This window comes from Vicia villosa, linkage group LG4 (genome assembly GCF_029867415.1).
Source record: "Vicia villosa cultivar HV-30 ecotype Madison, WI linkage group LG4, Vvil1.0, whole genome shotgun sequence".
NCBI lineage: Eukaryota > Viridiplantae > Streptophyta > Magnoliopsida > Fabales > Fabaceae > Vicia > Vicia villosa.
This window is the reverse complement of record NC_081183.1, coordinates 79,671,729-79,683,692: the sequence shown is the minus strand read 5'-3', so window position 1 is coordinate 79,683,692 and position 11,964 is coordinate 79,671,729. Positions and strand designations below refer to the sequence as shown.

At 34.3% G+C, this 11,964-nt stretch overlaps 1 protein-coding gene across 1 annotated transcript; it reads right to left on the bottom strand.

Annotated features, from left to right (window-relative positions):
• Positions 1 to 464: 464 nt before the first annotated feature.
• On the bottom strand, positions 465 to 3,087 carry LOC131599277 (DNA-directed RNA polymerases II, IV and V subunit 8B-like). The gene is made up of 5 exons (XM_058871685.1): positions 2,933 to 3,087; positions 2,679 to 2,810; positions 2,363 to 2,496; positions 1,186 to 1,283; positions 465 to 868 (listed from the first exon to the last, which is right to left on the bottom strand). The coding sequence occupies exons 2-5, from the start codon at positions 2,749 to 2,751 to the stop codon at positions 751 to 753; spliced, it is 423 nt and encodes a 140-aa protein (XP_058727668.1). The 5' UTR covers positions 2,752 to 2,810; positions 2,933 to 3,087; the 3' UTR covers positions 465 to 750.
• Between the last annotated feature and the right edge of the window lie 8,877 nt (positions 3,088 to 11,964).

Genomic DNA, 11,964 nt, shown 5'->3' with positions numbered 1-11,964 from the left:
ATAAGTATAGAAAATATTTTAAATGAGAGACAGTATGGAGAGTAGATACTCAAGTTTTAAAATAAACACTCACCTAAGTTAACTATTTAACTAAAGGCAGACAACGCTTGTGCAGTGTTATATAGACAACCACAAACAACAACAAAAACAAGGGGAAAAAAAGAGGGGAAAAAAAAGATTAAAAATCTTCTTACAAGAAGATAAGAGATGGTGTCCATAAGTAGAAAACATTTGCGGTGGTTGGGTCATGAATTTACAGAATTCCTTATCACAATGCTTGTGTGAGTCTTGTAGGTGAGAGTTGAGTTTTTAGCTCGTTGATATATTGTATCATTGGCACAGATGAGGGGTCAAGTGCATGACTAAACTATCAAATATATCTCGTTAGCAGTGAGTTCTTACAGTCATGAGTTGTTATGTCGTTATGGGAGGCACAATATATGTCTCTTATTTCAGAAGCAATGTTATTTATAACTGAAACTAAATAGAGTCAATGGCATCCAAACAAAACTTAGAGGAGGTCAATGTAATTTTTCCTTTAAATTAACTTCTTAAATTTCAGACTATTTCCATACCTAAAATATTAATATGCTCACTTTCAGTGAACCATTTAAAAAAAGAAAGCTAATCTCACAAAATACATGCAATGCAATGCAACTTATCTTAACCGAATTACTAATACAAGATCATAAATTACTCAAAACTTGATGCAAGCATGTTTATCTTTTCAGCATAGGTAACATCAGCAGTTCAACTTTCCAGCTTCCTTATCAGTAAAAACAACTTCTGATCTACTGCAAACTTGACACAGTGGGAAGGGTCCCCTCTTAGCATCAGCTGAAGTCCGCCAAATGATGCACACACCTCCCTGGAGAAAAAAAAAAACTCAATTAGAGAATTGGTCAGTCTCATAAAACAAAAATAAGCCAATGGATTCATACATTTCCAAATAAAAACTAAGTAGAAGAAACTACTCCATTGATTTTTTTTCAGTGGTTAAAACAGATTGACATGCAAAGACATCACAATTCAGACCGATTATGAATAAATCAAAGTATTTTCTGATGAATCATGTATAACGACAAAACTGTAACAACCTATATTCCTAGGTGATATTTCTAATGAAAATAAAATGGAGCAATATCATACAAATACAACAATATAACATGAGAAACATTTACATACACTTCAGGTGGAGAACGTGAAAGCCCATCAGATGTAATGTCATATAACCTTCCATACATGATGTATTCGAACTTTTCTTGAATTGAAACTGGGCCATCCTGGAGGCGAAATCAATTCAGTGTAAAGGCAGCAAACAAATTTTTACTTGAGACAGATAAAATCATTTAAACTATTTTAACAAATATCTATTGTAGATAACGAACAAACATTGTCCTAATTTAAAAGCTTGTATTTACTACTTACTAGCGACACCAAGAAAAAAAACCCTTATTATTAAGGTTACACCATATTGGACTTTTCCGTCAAGTGACCAAACACTGTTTGTTTTTTCTACCAGGTTGGTCCCTTTCCGTCGAGTGACAGTTACGTCCATAATGAGTTATCCAATCCAACCCGTGGTGACAAGGAGACTTAATTCAATATTTAGCCTCTTATGTTTGTTTTGGTTCCTTATATATTAAAAGTTCGTTTTTTGGTCCCGAACATTACACTGAGTTTTCATCTCTTCCTCCAAGAGAGATATATGGAGGAAAGAAGAATCAATTAGAAATTGGGGGGAGGCTTGTGGCCTCGAGGTATAAAGAGCGGGATAGATGGTGGACCAAAACAAAAGTAATTTTTTTATCCATCACTTGCATTAGAATTATTAGTTCTGACTTCAAAATAAATGTATTTGAAGGCAGATAACCTGAGAGGGAATAGTTGAAAGAGAACAATCTGGTTTTATTTCTTTTCAGGGTGTGTTTACTGTTCTTATAGATATGACCAATTAACAGCTTTTTTTCTCCAATTAGTCAACTACAAACTGGACTCTTAATTTCAATGTATGGAAGACATTTAATCCCCCATTAAACTCAGTGCCTTGTCATTCTGAGTTTACCTTGACTGGCCCATGCCACTAAATTTAGGCAACAACAGAGATATAGGTAAGCATTTTTCCAATCTTTAAATCCGTTGTATACAAAACTAAGTTAAAAATGATAAACTTCTTAGTTTGCACCACTAGAAAGAACCTCTACAATCCAGATAATTTATGAGATTGAAAGAACAGTTTTATCGAATGGGTCCACAAACATTCACACAGAAAATGAAGTGTATATTAGAGTTGGATCTTAATTTATTTTATACTGGCTATAATAAAGCATGGAACCACAAACGGAATGATCATTAACTTTACCTTGGTATTCAAAACAAGAGATGGAGACAGAGCCAACAAGAATCTTTCCTTTCTGTTGATAGGATAAATCTCTGTATTTACATCTAGAAGCATGTACATGTTATGTTTTTCACTTCGTGCAACAATTCGAGAAACTACAAGAAGATAGTCGTGAAATTGTAAGTTCATGCCAACTTAAACTTTTATTAATTCACAAAGTCATATGTATTCAACAGAATCTAAACATGAGGAAAATAAGCACACAGGTGCTTATCAAAATAAGCACTTATGAATAAACTTTCATAAAAAAATAAAAGAGAGATGCATATGCACATACCCTTGTCATACTTTTTACCATCAGGATCAACATCCTCAACCTTAAAAAAATCATCGAAAAAAAGCTCACTCATCCTTCTAAGTCAATTACGTGTGCTTGAGCTTGATCTCACTCCAAATTCGAAGCTTCTGACTGAACACAGATAAAGTAAACATTAGGTCATACTTTCTACCTATCGCGGCCGTATATCGCCGTGGAACGGCGTACTCGCGCGCTTCGCGGCGCCGGGAGAGGGGAAAGGGAAAGAGGAAAACCTGGATGAGTTGTGCAGTTTTTCCGGCGGCTGAGAGTGACGGCAACTGCGAGTTCACATGCGCTGTTGAGAATTGAGATGAATGAGAAAAGTGGCACGGGGGTTTTGTTTTGTTGGGTTTAAGGGTAAAGATCCGCTGCATATGAGGAGGAAATCGCAATCTCTAATACCCTTTCTATCTAGATGTGGCATATTTTAATGGCTTAGATTAAAGCTTAAATAAATAAATACTACCAATTTAATTTTTATAGGAAATAATAATTAAAACGTGCAATACATTTATTTTATGGAGAAATTCCGCTGCACACTTTCTTATAATAAATCTTCAAACTTCTCCAACACATTTTAAATATTATTTTTCTTTATAAAAGCATAGTCTTTGTCTTGATATTTTCAAAATATTTTTTCTTTTGATTTCTTCCAATCACTTTGTTATGAATAATTTTTCTTTCTTTCTCTTCTTTCTCATTTTCATATTTCATTTTACTTTCTTTAATAATTATATTTATTTGCAATTAAAAAAAGTTAAAAATTATTCTTCTTTGGTTGCTGCATTATTTAGTTTCCCCATTATATTTTGAAAGTAATTATAGATGTGTGTTGTTGTTTTGATGGTATCAATAAAAAAATGAAAAAAATGAAAATGACTATACTCATTTTTACTAGAAAGAGTTAATATAAAGGGGTTAAAATGAATATAATAATAACTCATGTGTTAAAAACAAAAGTATTGTGATTATTTTTCATGAACTTTATTAAATATTATGTTACAGCCTTTACTTATTTGTTTTCATACGAATATGTAGCAAAGTTACTTCAATATATTATTTAATTGATTTATATATGATAAACTAGTGTCTTACCCGTGCGTTCGCAAGGGTACCCGTCGTGTTCGCGCATTGTGGTTGAGGATAATTAAAGATGATAGGGAAAATTAAATTTTGATGGGATAGGTTAATATAATAATATAATATGTTTGCAAAAGATTAAAAAAAAATTAACAGTCTGGGCCCAAGGTCTGGTTAAAATAAATAAATTAATAATATGATATAATAGTTTGGGCCTTTGATGGTAAGCTCCATGTCCAAGAGAGAGTTGGTAACCTAATTTTGTTCCTTCAGTTAATAGAGTAGGATTAATAGGCCCAAAAGGATTACCATTATTATTATGCAACAAAATAACATAATGTCTTATGATGTCATTAAATAGAAACGAAACGTTCAGCAAATACAACGTATTCCCAAAAGCGTGTGCAAGTGAGAGGTGTGTTTGAAACAGAAAGATGTCAAGGCAAAGTCAATATGTTCTTCGCATGAGGTTTGTGCATGTGTTGTTGTTTATGTTTGTTAGTACGGTAGATGTGTTACTGGTAGTAGTTTGAATATGTTCTGGTTTTGTGTTTGCAGTTCACCTGATTGGTTGTCGTTGCAAACACCTTGGAAACGGCTTACCATTGAAGGGATACTTAATGCGTCACATGAGAGGGATTTTGTTTTGGAGGAATGGAAGGAGCATCATGATAGACTAAGTTGTGTCAAAGATGGCAGTGGAGTTTCTGAAATCGTGGAAAAGATTGATGTTGAACATTCTGTCAATGATGGTGAAAGTAAAGGGTAATACTACGTTGAAATTTTATTTTGCATGTTATCATCGTAGATATTGATATATAGATGGTAACTGTATCTTGTTTGATGTAGTTTATAATAGTCATTATGTTATATTCAATATGTTGTTCGAATGGTAATTGTGCGATGTGATGTTTGTAAAGTAATATAAGTGAATATTGACCATGGTTTTGGTGTTTGTAATTGAAAATCTATCGAAAAGATTTGAATGAGTTTGATGAAGAGTTTGTGGCAGTAGTTATAATAATGAGTTACTCATATGATTTGTCTGTATTTTATTGTGTTGAAGGAATAATGGGGATGGGATAAGAAGTCATTTATTGAAAGAGACGGCAGTGGCTGACAAAGGGAAGAAAAGGATTGTTGGTGGGGAAGATTTGTTGGAGGGTAATAGTGGAGGCGGAGATAAATCGAAGGGTAAGTGTGAAGATGAAAGGTGCGTCAAAGGGAAGGATAAGCATGTGGGGTCGTCTTTTATGGGGTTAAGAGATAGCGGTGTTGTGAAGGAATACATAACGGTTTCTTCGGATAGTGATAGGTAAAGGTTTTTTAAGTTATATTGAATAAAACACATTCATTTGAATTTTAAGTTTGTTATTTTGACATTGTGCCATAAAGTTCATGTTCATTTATAGGGAAATGAGTCATATTCATGAGGAACTGCAGGAAGAGTACTGGGTGCGAGAAGTTACTGATGTAAAGAAGTTTCGATCAAATGTTATGGTAATTACAGTGTTAAGTTTATATGTTTTATTACTAAAAGGTTGTTACATTAGATGTAACTGATATTGTTTGTTAATGTGTCCAGCAAATTCCGGCCAAAGTAATAGACAATTGTGGTCTTAAGGTATTTTCAGAGATAGTTCTATATGATGTGGAAAATGGGTACCCATATTACTGTGCAGCCAAGAAGAGGCCAAAGAAAAAGGAGGTGTATTTGTACGGAGAGTGGTTCGACTACGTAAGGGCGGCAGAATTGGAAGTAGGAGATAAACTCCACTTTGTCATCCAGCACCCACCAGTATACGATATTATGGTTACAATTGAGCGTAGCAGTGCACGTTGATGAAGTTGTTGATTTAGGAAGCTGTGATGGTTGATGAATAGAACAGGGTGTAGTTTGTGTATTTTGTGTTTGAACAATGGGTTTGTGTTTTTATGTATAACAGTTACCGAATTTATGTGTTAAAACATTAATATTTATGGAATTATGGATATTTTTTAATTGAATGTTATTAGTTTTGGTTAGAATGTTTTATTTATTATTTACTTGTTTGGTAATTGGTTTATTTTCAAAATCGAAATATGAGTAAGTGTGATTTAGAATCGGTGTTGAAATTTTGATTCGTATTTATAAGAAAGGGAACCATTGGTGTTACAATGTGTGAGCATATTAGATTTTGTTGATCATTATAAGCATTGAACACTACTTTGAAATGATTCTACTGTTAATGCTAAATGTCAATTTAAAGGGGTGGTTTCGTTATTTGAGCATACAAAGCAAATTTGGTTTTTATTTTTTTAGTTTATGGCCTATTATAATTTATTTACCATGATATTGAGTATAACAATTTAAAAGTTAAGAAATTAATACGGAATATAATAGTATAGGCTACATAATAATATAGTGCAATATTAAAGAGTAATAATAGGTTTGTAATGAGTTATATTTTATGTGAATATGAATTTGGACTCAGTTCATGTGTATTAAATGTGTTTTGATGAGGAATATAAATAAAATGTAAAACTGTTTTTAATTGATGTAAATGCTTAGAAGACTAACTGAATAATTCCAATGGAGAATGTGGTCGGTGGAATAGTAACAGGTATGAGAAGAGTCTATTTAGAGTGTTATATAAGTAATGTGGATGAAGGTTGAAAGCACAATTGATAAGTAGTCAGCAGTTTCAGAAGGCCATACAGTAATAGTAGGACATGCGCATCTGTTGGAAAATGGAAAGAAAAGGTCTTCAACCAATGAAAGGAAAAGGTAAAGATATGATTTGACTGGTTGTTTTGGTTTACTGTGGAAGTCCGCATCTGAATATATCTTTGGATGCAGGTGAAGAAAAGTTATTGAAGAAAATGGATGAGTGTAAACCGGTGTCATTTGATAATTCAGTGTGTGTTTAATTTTTGTGAATGTTGTGTAGATGTTTATATTGTTTGATTTAGAAGGTTTGATTACACATTGTTAATTATTCATTTTGTGATGTTATATGTTTGTTTCAGGTGTCATGATGGTGATAAAGAGTTTGATAGCTCTTTTGCAAATCAGCCAGTGGAGTTGAAGTATTGTATCTGGAAGAAAGATGTGATTAATGGGAAGATGGCTCAGTCTTGTCTTCTTGTAAGTTAGTTTCGAAATTAAACTTATTCTGATAGGACTCAAAATGGCAAAAATTAATGTTGTTTTATATTAATATTGCAAGAAATTCCTCAGCATGTTGTGAAGACTGGTTGTCTAAATGGTGCAAGGTTTATAGATCTGGTGGACTTGGAAAGAGAAGTTAGGTATGAGTGTGAACTGCATAGGGCTGAAAAGGGTTATTCGGTTGAGATGTTTTTAGGTCGTGGTTGGTATAAATTTTCTAAGGACAGGAATCTATCTGATGGAGACTCTCTGGGTTTCAGTATTAAGGATCGGGTTAGAAAAGAAATACTTGTCACAATGATGAAGAATTAAAGAAACATGTTAAAGTTTTTTGTGACTTTTTATGTATGCCTGTTTTGAGCAATATATGTAATAGTCTTTATTAATATATGTCATACCCCAAAATTTGCCCATACTATTTCTCCTATTCAAATTTAAAATCAAGGTACAAAGCTCCAAGACACACTCTCCTAAACAAAGATCAGAGAATTAGGGTTTTGTTGTTCTGAAGGAAAATCAATGAACCAGTGGCTCCAAGGCATCCCATATGGTCTATGATGTCTCACATTACCTCCATGAAAAGTTCCAGGTCTCAACTCAAAAGATTGATCACTCAATTGTTCAGAAAGTCAACAATCGACTGAGTTGACCTAAAAGTCAACTGTGGTCAAAGTACAGTCAAAACTCCTGATGTTTTGTTAACATCCTCATATTGAAGTATCATTCACCATTTGATCAAAAATTGATCCTGGTCCATCAAGGAAAGATCAGAAGTCAACAAATCCAAAAGTTTCTAAATTAGGGTTTCATAGGAGAAAGTCAACTAAACTTTGACCAGCCATAACTCTCACATGGAACATCAGAAACTTTCCATCCAAAGCTCATTTGGAAGGAAATTTGATTCTCTACAATTTTGTGACTCACACGCCAAGGCTAAAAATGCTTCATTTGGGAGATATGGACCAAAACATTATAGGTCATTTTCAAACGTCAACAAAAAGTCATTTTTTTCAAAAGGACACACAAGGAGCATGGGAAATTATTTTGACATGAGACCAAAAACACTAGTTAGAGGACTCTTCAAGCTTTCTAAAAAATCCTAGAACTCCTCCATACCTCAAAAACTGAGGGAGATATGAGCCTCAGAAGTTGGTCAAATTTCGAGAAAGTTACAAAAACCCTAAGTGAGGAATTTGGAATTTTTAAGTGATGGGCCTATATGGTTGAGTTATGAACGTGATAAGGATCCCATGTAAGGCCCATAAATATATTTATCTTTATTTTATGATTTCTATTTCTTTTATTTTGAATTTATTCGTTTAAATTCAAATAAAATCAAATAAAATTATAATTAAATGATAAAAGATTGTGAGAATAATTTTCATGTCAATATAAAAATCTCATTGGAACCCATAGAATAATATCATGCAATTTCATGATTTTTTTTTATTTCATTAATTTTTGAATTTTATTCATTTAAATTCAAAATTAAATCAAATAAAATCATGATTCAATTGTCAAAAATTGTGTGATTGATTTTATATCCAAATTGATTCATAAGGCCAAGAATAACACGTGAAGAAAAGGTTTGGAAAATAGGTGGGGGATCAAAATAGAAAGAATTGAATCAAAAATCAAATCAATTTTTTTTAATCAAGGCCAATTGATTCTTTCCAATTCTTTCAACCTTAATATGGTCTCCTATATTTTCACACATGATTCAGCATCAAACCTCACGAAACCCTAGCCTCAAAAGTGAGCTTTCTAACTTCCAAAAATTTCAAGAAGGAGGATTGTCGTTTTAGTATTTGCAGACCTTTTCAAGACAAGCCAGTAATCCTAAAACTCTTCCTCAGGTATTGAAGAGTAAGTGTTGATCATTGGACATGTTTTAGAACGTTCAGAACGAACGTACCATGGTCACTATATCCTCCCATGTTTCAATTCTTGTATTTTTATTATGATGATGTTTTAATGGATACTAACTATGCTAATGCGTTCTTAGTGCTTATTAGAACAGGTTAGGATCATTGCATCGAAGCTCTAACGTCCATATGATGAAGCGTCATGGCTAGGGTTCTTGAAAGCAAAGCTTTCGTTTTCGTATCTACGCGCATTTTTAGACCAAAACAATGGCACCATTAGATTCGTGGGCCTCCAATTAGTGGAACTGGGTAGGACTCATGAATTTTTAACGTGTGTTATTTGAGTTTTGATGTTGCAGAAAAAACAAGGAAAAATCCGCAGGAAAATGTGTATGAGAATCCGCAGCAAAATCCACAAGTGAATTGAAGAAGATGATGAACAGTAGGAGAAGACCTTGGACGACGCGTGGGAACGTTTTATTGGACGGTCAACCCTGCGAACTTCTCTTTCTCCCAGCGATTGGTCCACAAGTGTGCGCGTGGGACCCAGTCAGGCTACTTTTTGACTCTTCCTAAATTGCATAAATGTTTAATATTTATTTTTCCATGGTCACTATATTAACAGATGCTCAACTTGGCTTAGTTGGAAAACGTGAGGGTTTTATGTCTCAAAGGTCCTGGGTTCGAACCAGGCCTTTTGCTCTAATTTTTATACTTAAGTAGCTTGCAGACCCTGTGCGCGCAGACGTCCCGCCACTACCATGCACCCTCAAACGTCAATTGCTGGATCTCCACAACGCCAAATCAGACGCTCCTGGAGATGCTGTCCTACGATACACCATCAAAGCTGCGCCACACTCAATCCCAATCGCCCAGGTTCCTTTTTTTAATAATTTATTTATATTGATTTTTATTTACTTCTTTTTCTTTTAAATTTCTTTCATAAATTCTTTCTTTTTTTCTCCACACTCATAAAAAATCAAACTTTTGATTATAAGTTTATTTTAACTAATTTAGTTGTTTTTTTAATTAGATTTAATTAATTAGATAATTTAATTAATTAATTTAAAATTAGGATAATTAATTTAGGGAACTAAGATTAACATTTTTTTAATTAGTTTAATTTCCATTTAGTAATTAATTTAGGACTTCATTTAATTTCTTTAAATTAATTTTTTTTTATATTTTACTCAACTCCAATCTCTCGCGATCTTCTCTCTCATCTCCACTCTATGATTGTCGCATGCGTGTTTTAATTTTTAAATCGCCGTCGTTTAAATTTTGCTTTTATTTAATTATACTATTTAATTATTCTAATTCCCGTCATTTAAATTCTAGAAGATGTATAGGTCGCCCATTCGATTTTGATGTAATAGTAATTAGGACTTTACTTTCCGCATCCCCCGGTTTTTATCATGTACCCCCTTTATCCCGAAGCCTTGTAATAGTTGTAGGTTTATTTCCTGTCTTTTAATTTCCGCACAATATAACTGTTATTTAAAATGCGTGTTTAGTAAAATAGGGAGTGATAACAAGTAATCTAATATAGCTCATCTAATACAAGATAAATACCTGAATCTAGCTCACGTGATTGCTACACACACTCACCTTTAAGGTAACCACTCTTATGCTGCCTTCTCGATCAAATAGTCAAGTCCCTTCGAGCGTAGGGATACCTTAGCACATGTTGCCTACGAATTCAAATCATCATAGTCCCTTCGATAAAAGATCATAGCCCCTTCGAGTTACCTACGAATAAAATGATCTCGTCCCTCGATATTGCCTCGATAAATGATGATAGTCCCTTCGATTGCTAAGGTATCCTTACTGTTGCCTAATGACTATTATATCCTTCCCCGAGACTACCTGCCCTCTTTATGGTAGGGACAGTCTTGTGGCGAACGATTATTCTCGATGACCCTTAAACATCCAATTGAAAGACTTCCTGCCCTCTCATGGTGTGGATAGATCCTTTCGCCCGAAAGACTTAAAGAACATGAAAGACAAACTTAGGGTAGTTAGTTCTTAATTGCTTGCTCCATTCAAATCAAACTTCAAAATCTTTTTCAACTCATTTTCAAATACTTTCAAACAAGGCTACGCTTATTTACAAGCTAAAGTCCTTAACGAAATCTTTTACTATTCGCACACTGCTTTTCAAACAAATCAAACAAAGTGAGCTAAAGCAATTAAGAGCCCATGGAAAACCATGGATGCAAAGGGTGCCTCACACCTTCCCTTTGTATAACTTACCCCCCGAACTCAAAATCTTTCAAAGGTCTTTCCTGTTATTTTTGCCTTTCCAATTGGATAAAATAAAAGTCGGTGGCGACTCTTGCTTACCGCGACATTTCGATAAAGTCAGTTCACCGTATTACAGAACTGGCGACTCTGCTGGGGATGCTTTCGAATAAAAGAGGGGTTACCTTAGAGCTAGTTCACTTTAATAATTGTTTGTTTGTTTGCTTTATTTTTCAAGGTTGTTTTGGGAATTAAATGAAGGACGAATCCTACACCCGGATTCAAGTACACTTAAGATTAGGAGTGGCATAGTCATGGCGACCTCTTTCACATATGTGGGAGATGAGTCAATATGAAGTTCACACTTGAGTTAGGACTCCATAGCATATGCACACCTTTCTCAAATGAGGGGGGTCTATGTATGTGTCTACGGGTGCGCCGGAGCTCAAGGACCTTTAGTTACCCTTAATCCATCCTGGCCTTTAGGAACGTAGTGGAGGGACTACTCTTGACAAATGTTGAGAACTAGTTGCTACCCGATGCTACAATTCAGATAGGTCCTTTCTCAAAGCATCATTGCATGGTGCAAATGCATCATGTCCGAGGGTGCTTTAGAAGGGCTGACAATTCTGGATAACTTGTAGAACCCGTTGCTGAAATCTCCTTATCCATAGAAATACCCTTGGGAAGGACACCTGATCAGACCCCATACAAGCCTTAAGCCAAAAATTGTGTGACTTGCGTGACTTGCCTTTGTTTGCTACTAACCTTCATTTCCTTGCAGGTTTTGTTAAAATAACTTGTTTGTCCTTACTATCTCACACTACGCCTAATGCACTGCATTCACATGACATCATGACATCATAAGCATAACATGATTTAACTAACCCTTTCAAGGATCTTAGGAATTTAGGGCGCACAATTACAG